The sequence below is a fragment of the Chenopodium quinoa genome, unplaced genomic scaffold, assembly GCF_001683475.1.
Source record: "Chenopodium quinoa cultivar QQ74 unplaced genomic scaffold, ASM168347v1, whole genome shotgun sequence".
Classification (NCBI taxonomy): Eukaryota; Viridiplantae; Streptophyta; class Magnoliopsida; order Caryophyllales; family Amaranthaceae; genus Chenopodium; species Chenopodium quinoa.
The window spans coordinates 3,195,897-3,211,943 of NW_018743285.1; the positions used below are offsets into that span (position 1 = coordinate 3,195,897).

The 16,047-nt window shown below is 36.5% G+C and overlaps 3 protein-coding genes across 6 annotated transcripts; 1 reads left to right on the plus strand and 2 right to left on the minus strand.

The window, feature by feature from the left end:
• The first annotated feature begins 784 nt into the window (after nucleotides 1-784).
• LOC110735744 (extensin-2-like) lies at nucleotides 785-2,527 on the plus strand. 2 transcript variants are annotated; one of them, XM_021915923.1, is made up of 3 exons: nucleotides 785-1,361; nucleotides 1,422-1,963; nucleotides 2,237-2,527. In XM_021915923.1, the coding sequence occupies exons 1-2, from the start codon at nucleotides 826-828 to the stop codon at nucleotides 1,927-1,929; spliced, it is 1,044 nt and encodes a 347-aa protein (XP_021771615.1). In that variant the 5' UTR covers nucleotides 785-825; the 3' UTR covers nucleotides 1,930-1,963; nucleotides 2,237-2,527. The 2 variants fall into 2 exon arrangements, with proteins under 2 accessions (XP_021771615.1, XP_021771614.1); XM_021915922.1 differs by having other exon boundaries at nucleotides 785-1,963.
• A 1,700-nt stretch (nucleotides 2,528-4,227) lies between these two features.
• On the minus strand, nucleotides 4,228-11,955 carry LOC110735745 (RNA-binding protein 2-like). Of its 3 annotated transcripts, none has more exons than XR_002514171.1 (7): nucleotides 11,632-11,955; nucleotides 6,985-7,121; nucleotides 6,590-6,863; nucleotides 6,437-6,498; nucleotides 5,595-5,676; nucleotides 5,066-5,338; nucleotides 4,228-4,714 (listed from the first exon to the last, which is right to left on the minus strand). XR_002514171.1 is itself a non-coding variant. In XM_021915924.1 (6 exons), exons 1-6 carry the CDS (start codon nucleotides 11,708-11,710, stop codon nucleotides 5,235-5,237), a joined length of 738 nt encoding a protein of 245 aa, XP_021771616.1. In that variant the 5' UTR covers nucleotides 11,711-11,955; the 3' UTR covers nucleotides 4,228-5,234. The 3 variants fall into 3 exon arrangements, 1 of the variants encoding a protein (XP_021771616.1); XR_002514172.1 differs by having other exon boundaries at nucleotides 4,228-4,718; XM_021915924.1 differs by having other exon boundaries at nucleotides 4,228-5,338.
• A 2,899-nt stretch (nucleotides 11,956-14,854) lies between these two features.
• LOC110735817 lies at nucleotides 14,855-15,709 on the minus strand. Its single transcript, XM_021916001.1, has 3 exons — nucleotides 15,304-15,709; nucleotides 15,124-15,231; nucleotides 14,855-15,030 (listed from the first exon to the last, which is right to left on the minus strand). The coding sequence occupies exons 1-3, from the start codon at nucleotides 15,707-15,709 to the stop codon at nucleotides 14,855-14,857; spliced, it is 690 nt and encodes a 229-aa protein (XP_021771693.1).
• Nucleotides 15,710-16,047: the final 338 nt, after the last annotated feature.

A 16,047-nucleotide genomic window follows, 5' to 3' on the forward strand; every position in this document is an offset into this window, starting at 1 on the left:
ATCAATGCAAAGTTTCGATAATATGTACTATATAAACTTATAAATGAAAGAGTGAGGGATAACTCAGTTAATTAATGTTTCCCTCCCGGTTTCAAGGGTGTTGGGATCGATTTTCATTAACAAGGGCTCTTTAAAAAACAATTTTTTTTTTTTTTTGAGGAAAAACAACAAAATAAATAATTAAAAATAAATAAATGAACATTGGAGAGAAATGCTACATGCCTACATCATTTTGGTAAAATAAACTGTAAATATCTAAAAAGTATATCTAAAAAAATTTCCGATCAAATGAATTATTTTAATTATATATAAGGGCCCACTTATTCAAGGGTAGTAGGTAATTTGTATTTATTATATTTTCAGAGTATTTATTAATTTTATAGATTATCACTTCATATGCATCAATGCATGGTATGAGCTAAGAGAGCTTATACAATATTCCTGCGATAACCTAAGTCAACAAAAATCCAGAAAACTGGGGAAATAATTAAGTAAAAATGTCATAGATGAGGAAGTCTATACCAAATTATTTATGCCTTTTGCAGAGCTTGCAGCCTCAAACCAAGCAAGTGCTAATTATAGTAATACAGAAAGAATATTATACCCCCAAAGTCTTAACTCAATTAATATGTTTCATACCACATTAATATTAATATAATTAATTTTTTACTAAGGTTAATTATATAGTACAAGTATTATACAAGTACAAGATTTGTAGTAAGTACGTAGAAATTAAAGTGACAAGGTAAAATTTGTAGCTATATAAAGGGTAGTGTGCTTAAGGTTAAAGCATAACCAAATCCTTCACATTTTAGTGAAAAAAACATGGGAAAGTTAGGAGGAATAGCCCCTCTCATGGCCACTCTAGTAGTGGCTTTTGTCGCCCTTACCATGCCGGTGTTGATCTCGGCTGATTACAAGTATGCCTCACCACCACCACCTCCCTACCAATACACCTTTCCGCCACCGGCTCATCATGAGATGCCTAAGGAACACTACCCACATCCACACCATGATAAGCCTAAAAAACATTTTCCTCCTTATCATCATTATGATAAGCCCCCGCACCATAAAAAACCTAAGGAACATTATCCGTGGCCAAAACCTTCTCCGGGTTACAAGTCACCACCTTATTATTATTCACCACCATCTCCAGTGTACAAGTCTCCACCACCAACTCCGGTGTACAAGTCTCCTCCTACATATTACCCCCCTCCAACCCCGGTGTACAAGTCTCCTCCTATGTATTACCCCCCTCCGACCCCAATCTACAAGTCTCCACCACCATCTCCAGTGTACAAGTCTCCTCCAACGTATTATCCCCCTCCAACCTACAAGTCACCACCAACTCCGGTATACAAATCACCTCCTAAGTACTATCCACCTCCAACCCCAGTTTACAAGTCTCCACCAGTGTACAAATCACCTCCTAAGTACTATCCACCTCCAACCCCAGTTTACAAGTCTCCACCAGTGTACAAATCACCTCCTAAGTACTATCCACCTCCAACCCCAGTTTACAAGTCTCCACCAGTGTACAAGTCTCCTCCTACATACTACCCACCAACTCCTATCTACAAGTCCCCTCCAGTGTACAAGTCTCCACCAGTTCACAAATATCCACCTCCAACCCCCGTGTATAAGTCTCCTCCAGTATACAAGTCTCCACCAGTTTACACGTATCCACCCCCAAGTCCGGTGTACAAGTCACCTCCACACTACTACTACCCACCTCACCCTATCTACAAATCTCCCCCGTTTCACAAACACCCACCGCACCTCCACCACCACCCAATTTACTCATCTCCACCAAAGTCGCACCATCACCCGTACCCTCACCCTCATCTCCACCCCCATCCTAAGCCTGGCTACCATTCACCTTCCCCTCCTTATGCCTATACTTCTCCCCCGCCTCCTTACCACTATTAGCTTGAGTTGACTCTTGTTTTAAATTGTTGACAAGGTAATGCTACATGCTATTATTATAATTGGTGTGTATTATTACTAAACCTTAAAATTTGGATTGCGACATGCATGTATCTTTGAAAAACCCATGTTGTTTATTTCGTCACTAGACAATAAAGTATCCGTATCATAAGATTTTGCGTATTTACGTCATAATACACATTGATAATCCTCATTTATCTTGGTTTTTTTTTTTTTATATATATATATATTCATTTATTTAAGATATGAAATGAGATAATAACAAGGAATTATATGATTTAATTTTCAGGTAAATGGCAGCTATTTGATTAATACAAGTTCAGAAAAACGGCACGCAAGTAGTCTAAGGGAAAGAAGGAGAAAAAACAAGACTGTATTGTCACAATAAATCAAGTTAGGGAGTGAATTATTTTCTTGTATTCCTAGGGTTGTATTCAGTTTCGAACTTATGCAACTCAAGCACCATGTAATAATATGTTTGTCATAAATTATTATAATTAATAGTGTTTTTTATTGTTTAAGCTACAACATAATTCCTCCTATGTCCTGAATTAATAAAATTCGAAGTATGTTTATCCCAGTTTTGAAAATAATTTTAATTTTACGAGTTAAATTAATTTGCGATAGAGAAAAGAAAATGCTATTATTTTTAAAGAAAAAATTATTTGGAAAGTTCTTATACTACATACGAAGTACAAATTAAGCTAAGGGTATACAATAATAAGGTCACATGGCAAAAAGAATCTAGTTTCCAATTTCATCATAAACATATTTGATAGTAGTAGGAATAAAGTTAATCAATTTATTGGTATAGTACTAGTAGATAATGACAATGAATGAAGAGAATTGAAGTAAATGTATCCCAAATTGACTTTTCACATAGAAGGCAATTTCATCATTAAGTGCTCTTTGAAGAATTTTTTACCATTTGTGTTCACTCTTTCAAGCACTTACAAGTTACTACCAACAATTTAAAGAGGTATACTTGAGGAAATTAACCTTCTTTAATACTAGTTGTTAAATCTACACATTCGAAAGTTAAAGCTCCTTAGAATTCATAATATTGTGTACGTAGCTCAATGATACAATTGTACGAGTATTCGGGAAAATACGGCGTAGGCCATAAAAAGGCACCGAAGGACTAGCGGCACCACCAGAGAAAGGGAAATTCCGGGGAAGCGAAGGTGTGGGTTGCACCCCCTGAAATGTCACACCAGAGGAGAGAGGAACAGAAGTCTCTCCTACCCCAGTCGTGGACAGGGAAACGACCGGAGAAACACCACTAGACGGTGTGGATGGCGTAAACCCACCGTCAGCCGAAGCCGATACACCAAAAGAAGTAGGTGGCGGAATGAATGACATTAGAGAAGAAGCGGAAGCAAGAAGATATTAGATCCCAAGAAAAAACAAAGAAAAAGAAATTGATACCAAAAATAAAAAACTAATACCAAAAAAAATTGATTTGGGGAAAAAAATAGTGTCCAAGAAACTGATTTTAATTTCTTTTTCTTTTTAGTATCCTAGAGCTCTTGATACCATGTACGAGTATTCGAGAAAATACGGCTCACCCTCAATACAGAGCCTTAACGATGTATATATAGATAAATACGTAAGACCTAATATACTGAAAATTCCGTTCCGTCCTTTACATGTATAAATACCCTAACAACAACAATCGACTTACAACTAGCACAAAAGCTAGAAATTTTTTTAACTTATTTCTTGTTTTTAAAGTCTCCTAAGGGATCTAGCTGTAATTTGTACTTGTAACATAGTACAAACGTTAAATCATAATTTTTTGCATGTGCTATTGGTCATTGTTATCTATACAATTCCAACGTACATTCAGGTTTTTATAATTTTATATTACATCTTGTGCCACAAAATTAGAAAAAGGTATTTTATGGTTAAAAACTTTGCTCAAAAAATATCTCAAAGTGAAGCTTCAAGCCTCAAAATAGCTTTTCTATTCTCGACATCACTTACAAACGACTATTTACTCAATGTAAAGCTAATTAAAGGCTGATTACCCTCAATATAATGCTAATTAAAGGTTGGTAGAGCAAAAATTAACAGAAGAAATGCCATTGAAAATGAAAGAAAAGTGAAATTATTCATTCAATGTTTTGTGTCGACAGCTCTATATAGTGCACATAGATCATAATTTAGTAATATTTCCAACCTAAGAAGAAAAAATTGATTAATCTTAGATTCATGGATGTTTCAAAACTAAAAAACAGCCCAATCCAAAGCCAGTTTTATTTTTTTATTTTTAAAGGGGAAAAAGCAAAATTATAAATTTCTTAAAAGGGAGCTCCAAGAGCAGAGTACATCAAACAAAATGCGACCAACATTTCTTCTGCCATCATCCCACAAAGTCTCGGGCGCAGCAGGGAACACAAACAAATAATTAAACATGAAACTAAAACTAGAACAGAAAGCAAATAGCAGCGTCTAACATGATCAAGGGTAACTGCTCTTGACATCTTCCTCGTACGCAATCCTTGCACAGCAGGGAGCGGTGTCATGGTGCTTCTCTCCCTCCTCAATATCCATGGCCAACATAGCCAAGTAGTGAGCAACATAGTTTGCTTCTCGGGGAATGTAACTGAAGCTGAAATTTATTGGAAATTAATAACTTTTTTTTGGCTCAGAAACCGTACTAGTTCTCTTCAATACGGCCCGGTTAATCCATTTCTCAAATGTGTACCAGTTTTTGTATAGCCAAAGGCACTATTGTCAATGGTCACTTCCGTTTGCAAAACACCTGTCTTGCATTCGATGCTAAAATCAATAATAGATATGCCAAAATCAGTTTACTAATAAAGCAATTTCAGAACTAAAAACTATGCAAGCAAAGCAGATCATAGCATATCATCAAATTTTGCTTCTTTTGAAAACCATGTTTGGAGCATAAAAATTAGCCATCTCCGACCAAGTAGCTAGCCCTGAAATAGTACCCCTAATACCCTCAATTAGAAAACAGTTAAGCTAATGCATTCATTGGATTTATGGCTACGGTAAAATAACTAAGATAAGTACCACTCAGGTTTAAACAAAAACCTGCCGAAAACTACACATCACACAGCGGATGCCAGAAATTAAAATAAAGGCTAACCGATCTACGCCACTTTAATCCAGTTGCCGATATTTATCTTCTTTTCCTCATCTCTTCCAGCATGCTCTATAACCTTTAAGGCAGGCATGGAACCATAATACACTAGGGCAAAATAAACCACCAAATTGGAGCATGATTAATAAAAAGCGCACTTGCCCCATCTCATTTACTAATGCCTCCCACGAGATCCAGCACCCGATCGAGGACCTGGGTGCCGAGAGAACTGTATGCGAAGATAGGCAGAATCTCGATCATCTTCATCCATCTTGTAACCTGTCAGTAGGGACTAGTTAGTATAAATTCAGTCTAATTCATGTATCAATTGAAGAAAATGTAAACAAAATTTCGCAGAAAATGGAACATTTCAGTCCAATTCAAATATTAATTGAAAAAACTGTAACATTTCTTTGTGCTTCAGCAAGCATTCTCAACCAGTGGAAAACTGGCTAAACTACTTCAACACATGAGGAAAGCTAGTGTAGGCGTGTAGCAGCCTAGCATGGCTAGCAGGGACTAAATGATCCATTACCTTGCAAGGCACTTAAAGCTGTAGCAGCACAGGCTGCATCAACAAAATCCACAAAACAGAGGATGAGAGGATCTCCTCCGCGCTGCATAACAATAAGCATAATTAAATTGTATTTTGGCTACAGAAATACAAACATAATCAGACCTAGCAATAATTACATTACCAGAAATACATATAAAGAATATATGTAGAGTTTGGGTCGATTTATCAGGTTTAAGGTTGGTTTTTGGCAACAACTTTCAGCAGACTTCCAAAATATTCACTAAAGTAGTTTAATTCAGGTAATATCAGCTTGTCAGGTTCTAGGGTTAATTTGCACCTTTGTGCTGTTTCTGCAAACTGGGTTGTGTTCAGAAAATTCAGCTTAATTTATGTTCTGAAATGCAATTTTTTAAAAACCTTTCATGGGATGTCAAGATTCAAGTCTGTTTCGACGGTTTAGACTCATTGAGTCGGATAGGGTTGGGGTTTTTCAAACCAGGTCAATTTTGAGATTCCTACATCCTAAGTGCAGTATACAAACATAGAGTTTAAAGCCAAAGCAATGAGTAAATTTTTCACACCCAAAAATGTCACATCTCATTTCCCTTTAATATTTAATAATCAATACACCAATACTTTGATGCTCATGACTCTGGCATTTCTAGTCAATGAATTAGTTAAATCACTGAAAGTTTATTTGTAAATATTCCTATCTACATTAAACGGTGCATTTTTTTTTTTTTTATCAATCATAAGTGAAACAACGAGGTCAAATAAATTTATAAAAAAAAATTAAAAAAAAAAAAAAGTAGCAACCAGTGTATGAAGAAACAAGGAGATGAAATCAATTGCTCACTTACATGTTTGGACTCCTTGGTCACTAGTCGTACTTCTTTATACCCCACAAAGGGGCGAAAGATATCTAGACTAGTTAAGAAACTTATCAAAAAAAATTATTGGAGTCATGATGCAGTATAACTATATGTCATCAACACATGATGAAAAAAGGATACGAGCTACTTCTCTTTTACTGCTATTCGGAGGAAGTCCCTCGACATATAGAGTGTTTGAAGCGTCGGAAGGAAGAGGTACAGTTTCACGTACAGGTCTGGCCAATGTATCAACTCGCAGCTGACCCCCAAATCCAACATCTCGTCCATTTGATGCTGCATCTGGGGCCATAGATCCAGGGCGGCCCAATAGAGATGGTTCTCCCACTGAGATACCCCTTCCCAATGAAGCTCCTGGAAATGTACTAGCTTCTCCAGCAGTGTAGGATGGAACTTCCTTCGGAAGAGAAGAAGGGAAAATGAGAAAGAAAAAAAAAAAAGAAGTGTGCACTTCAGCAATTAGATGGATAGGCCAAACAGAAAACGATAAAGTGTCTCAATAGGATCCAAGAGACTACCGTTCTTTGGAGATAACGGTCATACGCTGACCCTAGTGTTTGTGAGTCCTTTGCAACCCTGGGTCCTCCTCGTTCATCGTCTCGTATTAAATAGTCACGCATATCAAGTGCAGGTGTTATCCGTGAAGGAGGCAGCTCTGTGGGATCATGATTAAAATTTTAGTTCAACAGGATTAAGGAGATTAACTCAATAGCCCTAAGCATGGGTAGCAGAAATGAGTTTCATCCTTGTATGTGTCCATTTGATAATTTAAGTAACCCTAAAAGGTACAAGCCTACAGGCAGAAACATGGCCAATTCTTCAAACTAAGAGTAGGGTAGAAATGAGTCAACTTTGACCAATATATCGTCAGTAAATTATAATATTTTCATCACTAGATTGTCTTAGATATACAAACACAAGATTATAAATATTAAGTTCTTACAATAACATACTGATTATAAGCAATTAATCTTGATTAACCCACGACTGTTGAAAGTTTCATATGGCTATTTGTATTGTGTGTGGAAGCACAGTTTAAAACATATGTTTGGTAACATCAGATGTTAGATGTCCCTATGCAATGACCCAAATTCTGAATATAAAAAACTTGCAGCCATTCTTAAAAAGCTACTGAAACTAGCATTCCATTTAGGATGTGCTAGCTGAAAAGTCATTTACCATACTAGAGAAGAAAAAATGGGAATTCAAGCCTTGCAATGCAATGAACTCATGGTTTTAGGGAAACATAATGCAGTTCTTATTTTAATCTGTGATAGTTAATGGATGGTGGATAGTGGCGTATTTTTAATTATAGTTAGTGGGGTGGTGGATACCTATAGGCATTATAGAAATGTAGCATCTTGTATGTAATTTGAAAAGACCTAATAAGGAAAGACTAGAAAGTAATCAGGATGAAGGGAGTGCTAGACAGGTATAGCTTAACTAACAACTTTTTGCAAGTAGTAAAACATAGGACCAAGTCCTATAAACTTGCAATCCAATACCTCCTCGGTGAAAAAAATAAATAAATAAATAAGGGTCTCCCCTTTTGGAATGCATCTAGTGGGCCTCTATGTGACTTATTACTCTCCTCTTTTCTGTACACATTTCTCTCTTTTTTCATCAAAGTTATATACTTATGTACTCCATCCATTCTTATTATTCTACTCACTTTCTATTTTAGGATGTTTGTTATGTTCTACTCACTTTGCATTATTCTATTTATGGCATACCTCATTTACTATCTTACCCCTTCAACCCCACAATAATTATACCTTTCCATACTCTCTCTTAATTTATTCACCTTTTTCTAACACAAACCCACATTTTTACATTCTCTCTAACTTTATCTTACACACACTCACATTCTTCAACAGTTTATTAAATTGCGTATCTATAGTATATGAGTAGAGCAAAAAAGAAAGGAGGTAGTACATGTCTCCCTAATAAAACATTTACATCCTCGGAGAATAAATAAAGCTTTAATACCTTAACAGGTAAAGTGGAGTCTAGTTGGGGACATTCTGAATACGATATAAGGAAAAATAATAGTGGAGAAAGTATATATTAATACAAATGTAAATAGCTAATTGAAACGCACATCAATCTCAAAATTTATATTCTTCTTGAGACAGGAAAACAAAAAACGAAATATCAACTCCAAGTATTATGCAAACTTAATTCTCACTCAAAAAATTTTAATAAAATAAATAAATAAATAAATATTCCCTGAGAATATCAATGAAGTTACCAACAGCTTCATAGACACTATTGACCAACCAAAAAAACAAAAAGGCCCAAAGAAGAATTATTCTAATAAATTAAGAGAACTTTATGTAATGCTCTGGCATATCAACCATGTAACCATCACCTTCATAGGTTGCATTCAAGTTTTCGTTTTCCAAAATTGGTTTTAAATACTACAAATGATTAAACTTAATACATCAGAAGCCAAATAACACTTTGCAATAAACTATATATAACAGAGCAAAAAACACTCAAGCTATGAAACAACACAGTTACCAACCACTCATACAGCTCCAGTAGATTTAATCTTACCCTTCAACAGTATACAGTACCAAAAATGCAATAAATATTTATGCAATAAGTTTAAAAATTTGAGTCACAAACCCCATAAGAGGGTAAGCCTACTTTACTCGTCCTCATTATTCTTCATATATATACGCATTCATATGTATCAATATACAGAGTAAGAGAATCTATAATGCAACACATCAAGCAAAACAACAAGGACACAGAAATACAAAACATATGCTGATTCTATTCACAAGTCTTTAGAATACCATATTTAATATTGACAATTGTACTACAGGAAAAAAATGTATATAGTGTTAGACTTGTTTTTATTCTTAGCACAACACTCTCCAAATCTCCATAATAAACATATCTATTTTCATATGACCTTACACATACTAGAGCTGGAGATAGGAAACCTTATGAAAAACTTCACATCATACTCTAGAAACTCATACACAAAAGGCCCTTGAGAAAAAAATAAATAAATAAATAAATACAAATATACTCTCCAATCACAGTCTAAACCCAGAACCAGAGTATAAGTTAGCAACCTCAATATCACTATCTCTGCATCTCAGTAAAGGGTGTAATGTACAGAACCAATCACATAATTGTCAGAAGAAACCTTCTTATTCACTCCAAAAGTCCAAAATAATATCAAAGATGGCTTATTATCAAATGTGGCTTAAAATAAACTGTTTCGAGACAGGAGAACATTTAAACATGTCAAGCATAAGTCAGCCCTACATTAACCACCAGTTAAGAGGGGCACACACAACTTGCTCCATCCATTAATTGTCCACAACAAACCCACATTGCAGGATTTTCTGGGAACTAGTAGAAGTTATGAAAATAAAGGCCCTCTAAACCTCAATCCAATAATCCATTTCTCAGTCTAAATATAACCATTACAAAAATCAAATAGCTCTTTGATTAGTCTTGCATATAGTAATGTCCTCCTCTAACACAAAAAGTTATGATGATCATAGTCATATCTGAATCATAATGTTCTTTCTACAAGAATTCTATCAAAAATAGAGTTGCTATTAACCGAAATTTAAAAGACTGACAAAGTTGAACTTGAAAACAGATGTATAATTTGGGTAGGAGCCTAAGAATTCAGCTTATTTCACCTGCAAAAGTGGATAAATTTTCTTTCATATGCCATGAGTACGTTAAAGCTTCCATCCATCTTTTTTTTATAGGTCATAGACTATGTGGCATTCTAATTGGCCGACACAATCTTCCATGATCTTAATAGAAAATCATCAACATTAGCAAATGATTTTCATTTCCCAAGCTACACGTCAAAGTGCAAAGCTCAAAAATCGATTTTCCAAAAATGAATTTAGTGTATGGACCTCCCACTAGCTTATCACATAACCTTTGTACTTAGCCCCTTTTAGCCCCTCATTCAACTAACTGAAAGTCAATAGGACACCAACTAATTGCTATCTCAATACTTAGAAGAAGCTTTACACTAATCACTCTTTTGCCTACTATGATGCATTAACTGAACTCCTGTGGTTTGTTCTTTAACAAGGTAGAACAGAGCTACGTGATCCAAAATCTAGCAATAAACAGCAGCTAACGCAGTTCCATATTGCTTTTTAATTAAAATGACCTTGGGTGCCCACTAGGTTAACCTTAAGAGTTCCAGTATAAAGATTTTCCCATCGATAACCATACCAGAATAAGCCTTCATTTTGTTCAGATCCTATGCATGGATATTGAATCAAAATGATGCTTTTGAAAATTTTCCCACAGATCATATCATACACACACATTCATCTTTATCCTACTATAAAAAATACTTCAACATTCGTGCGTATCATAAAGCCATTCCCTAATGCTGAGTTATCAACAAACTTCCAAACAAAAAGATAAAGATCGGCAGTGTATCATTTCTTTCCTCTATTAACAAACCACCCATATACGTACTTTTCTCTTTTCTTCTCTCCTATCTTTCCACACACCTGCCTTCCATCCCCACCCCACTAAAATAGCTCGAGAAAGTCACAATTCACGCGAAGTTATTATCATCCATGCTCTTGTAGAAAAGACCACACCCATTTAAAAAAAAAAAAAAAAAAAAAAAAAAAACTGCATCTTTAATAGGGCGAATTCATTTGAAGTTCAAAAATATAATAACAACGAAATCCAAGTACGGAGTATCAATTTTGTTATACTCCTACAAATCTCCTGCCACTGGGGAAATTAAGTTCTCTTCTTTAGCATCAAATACTTCGTTGTTTAAGAACAGGCTTGTAATTTAACATGAAACAAACATCATAATCAAACACGACGACGAAACCGAAACGCAAGACAACAATTACAGTCAAATTATAACTTATTACGCAATGAACAAATCACAATTGCACAAAGAGTCCATTGTTAAACGATGATAGTGTTTTTTTTTCCTAAATTAAATGTCAATTCCTACCCGAAAACAGCTTTACAGTGTGATTTGCATTCACAACAAACCAATCAACCAAATTTAGATGAATCAACCAAATTTAGATAAATCAACCAATAATTACAATAAACAAGATAAACCCTAGATTATAAATAATCGCCAAATTCAAATTCATATAGCTAAAGAAAATTTTAAGGAGAGAGGGAGTTACCGTAATCGTTGCGAGGGCGTTTAAGCATGCCAGAAGAGGTATACAAAGGTCCTTGTCGACCCCAAACTCCATCCGCCATTATTAAATTTTCCAAAAGCTTGAAGATTTACAGAGTTTCGAAACTTGGTTTGAGTGAATTTAAAGTTTTAGGAAAGCCTAAATTGAAATTGGGGAAGAAGATTGAAATCGATCAAGAGGTGGTGTTGTGAACTTCAGGCATCGAGTAGTGATTGGCAACACTACAATAGATCTCAAATACGAGGAGGATATCAACCCCTTAATCACGCTTGGTTGGTTTCATTAAAAAAAATCATGAAAAATGTACTCCCCCGTTTTTTTTAATTTACGTGAATGGGTGAATAAATTATTACTTGTTAAATATTATTTGTAACTTTTGTCGTTTTGGGATGATCAGGGTTATGTCTAACTATCTGTTTTCTTTTCATTTTTAGTAAGCAAAAACCCTATAAATTACATATTTACCCTTACTTAAAAATTCTGATTTTCTTAATTTTTACCCTTATGTTAGCTTAATCACATTAATCTAAAAACAATCATATTACCCTAATTTAACTACTCCCTCCATTTATTATCCCATTCCCCCCAACTACTCACATTCACTCCCAATCCCAACCAACAACAATTAATGTGATGGCTGGTATTACTCTTTTGTTCTTCAGAGATGAACCCTAGTTCATGTTCATCCTCTTCGTCTTCCTCTCTCCACTTCGTCCTTCATTTTCTCCAAACTCACTCTCTAGATCTGAACTTCCAACATCAGATCTTTGAAAAATCGAGTCTCATAACACCATGGTTAACCTTGAACCACTGTATGATGCATATATTGCCACTAACGACGAGGGTGAGGGGAAGTTGATTATCTTCCTCATTCAATCCATTGAGACCGGATCTCCCTTTCCTCGCCAATTTTATGAATTTGGTGAGGTTGGTCCTTACTGTAGTTCGACCACCTACAAAGCTTTGGGTAAGGTGCTTAAAAGCGTTGAGGAGGAGGGCCGCCTGGAGAGGACTGAGGGTTAGGGTGAGTCTCATGGGAAGAAATCGCTAGATTTCAGTGCTGTGGCTGTAGATCCAGCCTGTGAAAGCAGTGACGGTAGTTCTGTGGCCATCCAAAAGCCCGGATCTAAGAGGGCTAGGCCACCAACAAAGATCCGGGCTACAAGGAAGGCGGCAAGGGTGGCTCTAAGGTGGATCCGTGGGTTGCCAGATGAGGAGTGGGTGGTTTTGTCCTCTGACGATGAGCCTAACAAGGCGGAGACTTCATCACCTCCTCCAAAGAAGGCTACTTGTGGTGTCCCTCTAGTTCAGGATGATGAAGTGAGGTGGATGAACCCTAAAAATCAACCCTCCAAATGACTACTTGCGTAACGAATCCTAACCCTAACCCTAACTTGTTTAATTTTTAATTTGAGTCCCATGTTGTTTGTTGCGGTGATGAGGAGTCCCTTTTCTTGTCATGATTATTGTTGGCTTGTTGGATCTGTGTTCATGAGTGTGTTGGTTGATTTCTTTCTGGTTGGTGTTGTTGTTTAGTGTTGGTTACTGTTGGTTGATGCTGTCAATTGCTGGGTTGTTGGATCTGTGTTCATGAGTGTGTTGGTTGATTTCTTTCTGGTTGGTGTTGTTGTTTAGTGTTGGTTACTGTTGGTTAATGTAATTGTTTGTTGGGTTGTTGGATCTGTGCTCATGACTGTGTTGGTTGATTTCTCTCTGGTTGGTGTTGTTGTTTAGTGTTGGTTACTGTTGGTTGATGTTGTTGTTTGCTGGCTTGTTGGATCTATGCTCATGATTGTGTTGGTTGATTTCGTTCTGGTTGGTGTTGTTGTTTAGTGTTGGTTACTGTTGGTTGATGTTGTTGTTTGCTGGCTTGTTGGATCTGTGCTCATGACTGTGTTGGTTGATTTCTTTTTTGTTGGTGATGTTGTTCAGTGTTGGTTACTGGTGCTTGCTACTGTTGTTTGCTCCATGTTGTGGTGATAAACCGTCCCTCTCCTTGTGATGACCTGTGTTGGCTTGTTGGCTCTGCTTTGTTGAGTGTGCTAATTGTTGGTTATTGTTTGGTGATGTTGGCTAGTTATGGTGAATGTTGGTTACTAGGGGTTATTGTTGTTGGCATGTTGGATATGTCTTGATTAGGGGAATGTGATTGATGAATGATGAGGCTACTCTGTCATATGGTTTGCAAGGGCTACATTTTTCAGTCCCTAGGTGTGTTTAAAATGAGCAGTCCCAATTGGTTTTGTTTTGAAACACTCAAGTTGTGAGTCCCCCATCTATGTTTTCATAATACTTGAGTGTTGTTTTGTAATCCAAATGATGAAGGGACTCCATTGAATGTCACTTCACACTAGAGTTTTGCTCACAAAATTTCTTGTTTGAGATTGTTGTTGAGGTACCTTTGGTATGAAGTGTTGTATTCAACAATGTGATAAACTCTCCTGATGGATCACTTGGCCAGACATCAAAAGTCATTTTCATTTTCATTCCATTATGAATGTGGGTACAAAAGAACTTACATCTGACTGCCTTACATGGTTGCATCATCATAATCAACAAAATACACCTAACCACCTATTCATGCACATACAATTTTAAAAAAAAAAACATAACAAAAAGAGCTAAGTGGTTATGTGTGGCAGTCCATGTTGTTCATCTTTCTTGGGAGTGGTTTGCAAGTCCCCTAGTCTGCATCTACCTCCATGTCTTCTGCTGTACCCTGAGTCCCTTGACTGGGTGGCCTAAATATGGTGTTTCGGTACTCCACAACATCCACCACAACTCCTTCCTCACTTGTACTTGATCTGGTAGAATGCCCAAATTTTCAACTTTCTTTTTGTTAATGTGTGGTATTTTGTACTTGTTCCCTCCTTGTGCCTTGAGAATTTTGATCATGCATCTTTGCAAAGTCACCCAAATGTACTTGTTCACTTGGGGCTTGAATGTGTTATAACACTCAATCACTTTCTCCACTAGCTCATCTAGGTCCTTAGGGATAGATTGATATTGCAAGGATTGCATTGACCTAAATAAGCCTAAATCCAACACATTTAAATCAGGTGACTGTGCTGGTTGGAAGACAAGTTGAATATTGAACTTATTTGTTGTGGTTGCTGCAATAAACTCTTCATCTTTAGGAACTTGGTGAGCCCTTGCATTGTCCCATTGAATTGACATTTTTGGGCAGACTTTCTGGCCATTTAGACTAAATTGCTGGTATGACCTTTGTGAGCAACATCTCCCTAATAACATCTTTGTTCACATTCTGGAGTGCCTTGGTTACCAATGTGCATGCTGCTCTGATTTTGCTTGATTTCTTTGCTAACTCTTTCACTATGAATGGGAATATTCCATACTTCCCATCATGGAGTAGTCCCCCATCTGTGTCATACAATGGCTTCTTAATTAAGGCCATTAACATGGCCTTTAGCTTGAATCTTTTTTACTGTTGTGCCATTTATGAATCTTCCTCACCTGGATTGAGATAAAATCTTCTCTTGTCAGGATTGAGATGGAACCATTTCTCATCTATGTGTATGACATGGTTCATGTCAACAAAAGTGGGGTCCCCATCTGCTGTGACTGGATTTATATGTGATAACACTCATTTCAGTCTAGCAACTTTGTGGTCTGATGTGAGAGCAGGCTTGTTACTGCATGTATGTGTTCTGAGCCTTTCCTTTTTCTTCAAATTGTGAAGAGTTACATGAAAAATCTTCAGGGCAGTTGCATAACGTCTCTTAGTCTGCCTAAGATACAGAGGGACTGATTGTAGGAATTCATCTGAAAATTCCTTTGGCTTTGGACCTGTTCTGCCATACTTCTTAGTCCTGACATCAATCGTATTCCCCTGTGCCATCTGTTTTTTAATGTCAGTAAAAACTCTACTGATTGTTGACTTGTGAACTCTGAATTGGATGGATAACTGTTTCATGTGTCCCTTAGGTAAGTTACCATCTTGCATTGTAACCAGCATTGCATCAACAATCTCTCTTTTCTTTTGCAAAGTCAACTGTTTTCTACTGGCAACTTGAGTCCCATGATCTGCCCCATGTTGCATGTTCTGCTTTGCATCAGCTTCTTGTGTGCCCTACTGCCCATTGTCTGCCTCTTGTTCTTCTTCTTGCATATTTTCATTTTCTGATTCATATTGCTCGAAATCTTCATCTTGCATTTCTTCATGTTCATCATAATACAGTTCTGCCAGTGCTTCCCCTTAAAAGTTGGTCAACATAAAAAACACTCCTTCATCAAAATGTGCCATGTTTTCTGTTTTGTATGTGTTTGTTCAGATTTAAGAAGATGAAAAAGGGCTGGCTGTTGATTTTTTTTGGGAGAAGGAGCTGCCCTACGTGCATATGAACTCAATGGAGGTTGATTGCTAATGAAAATTGAAGA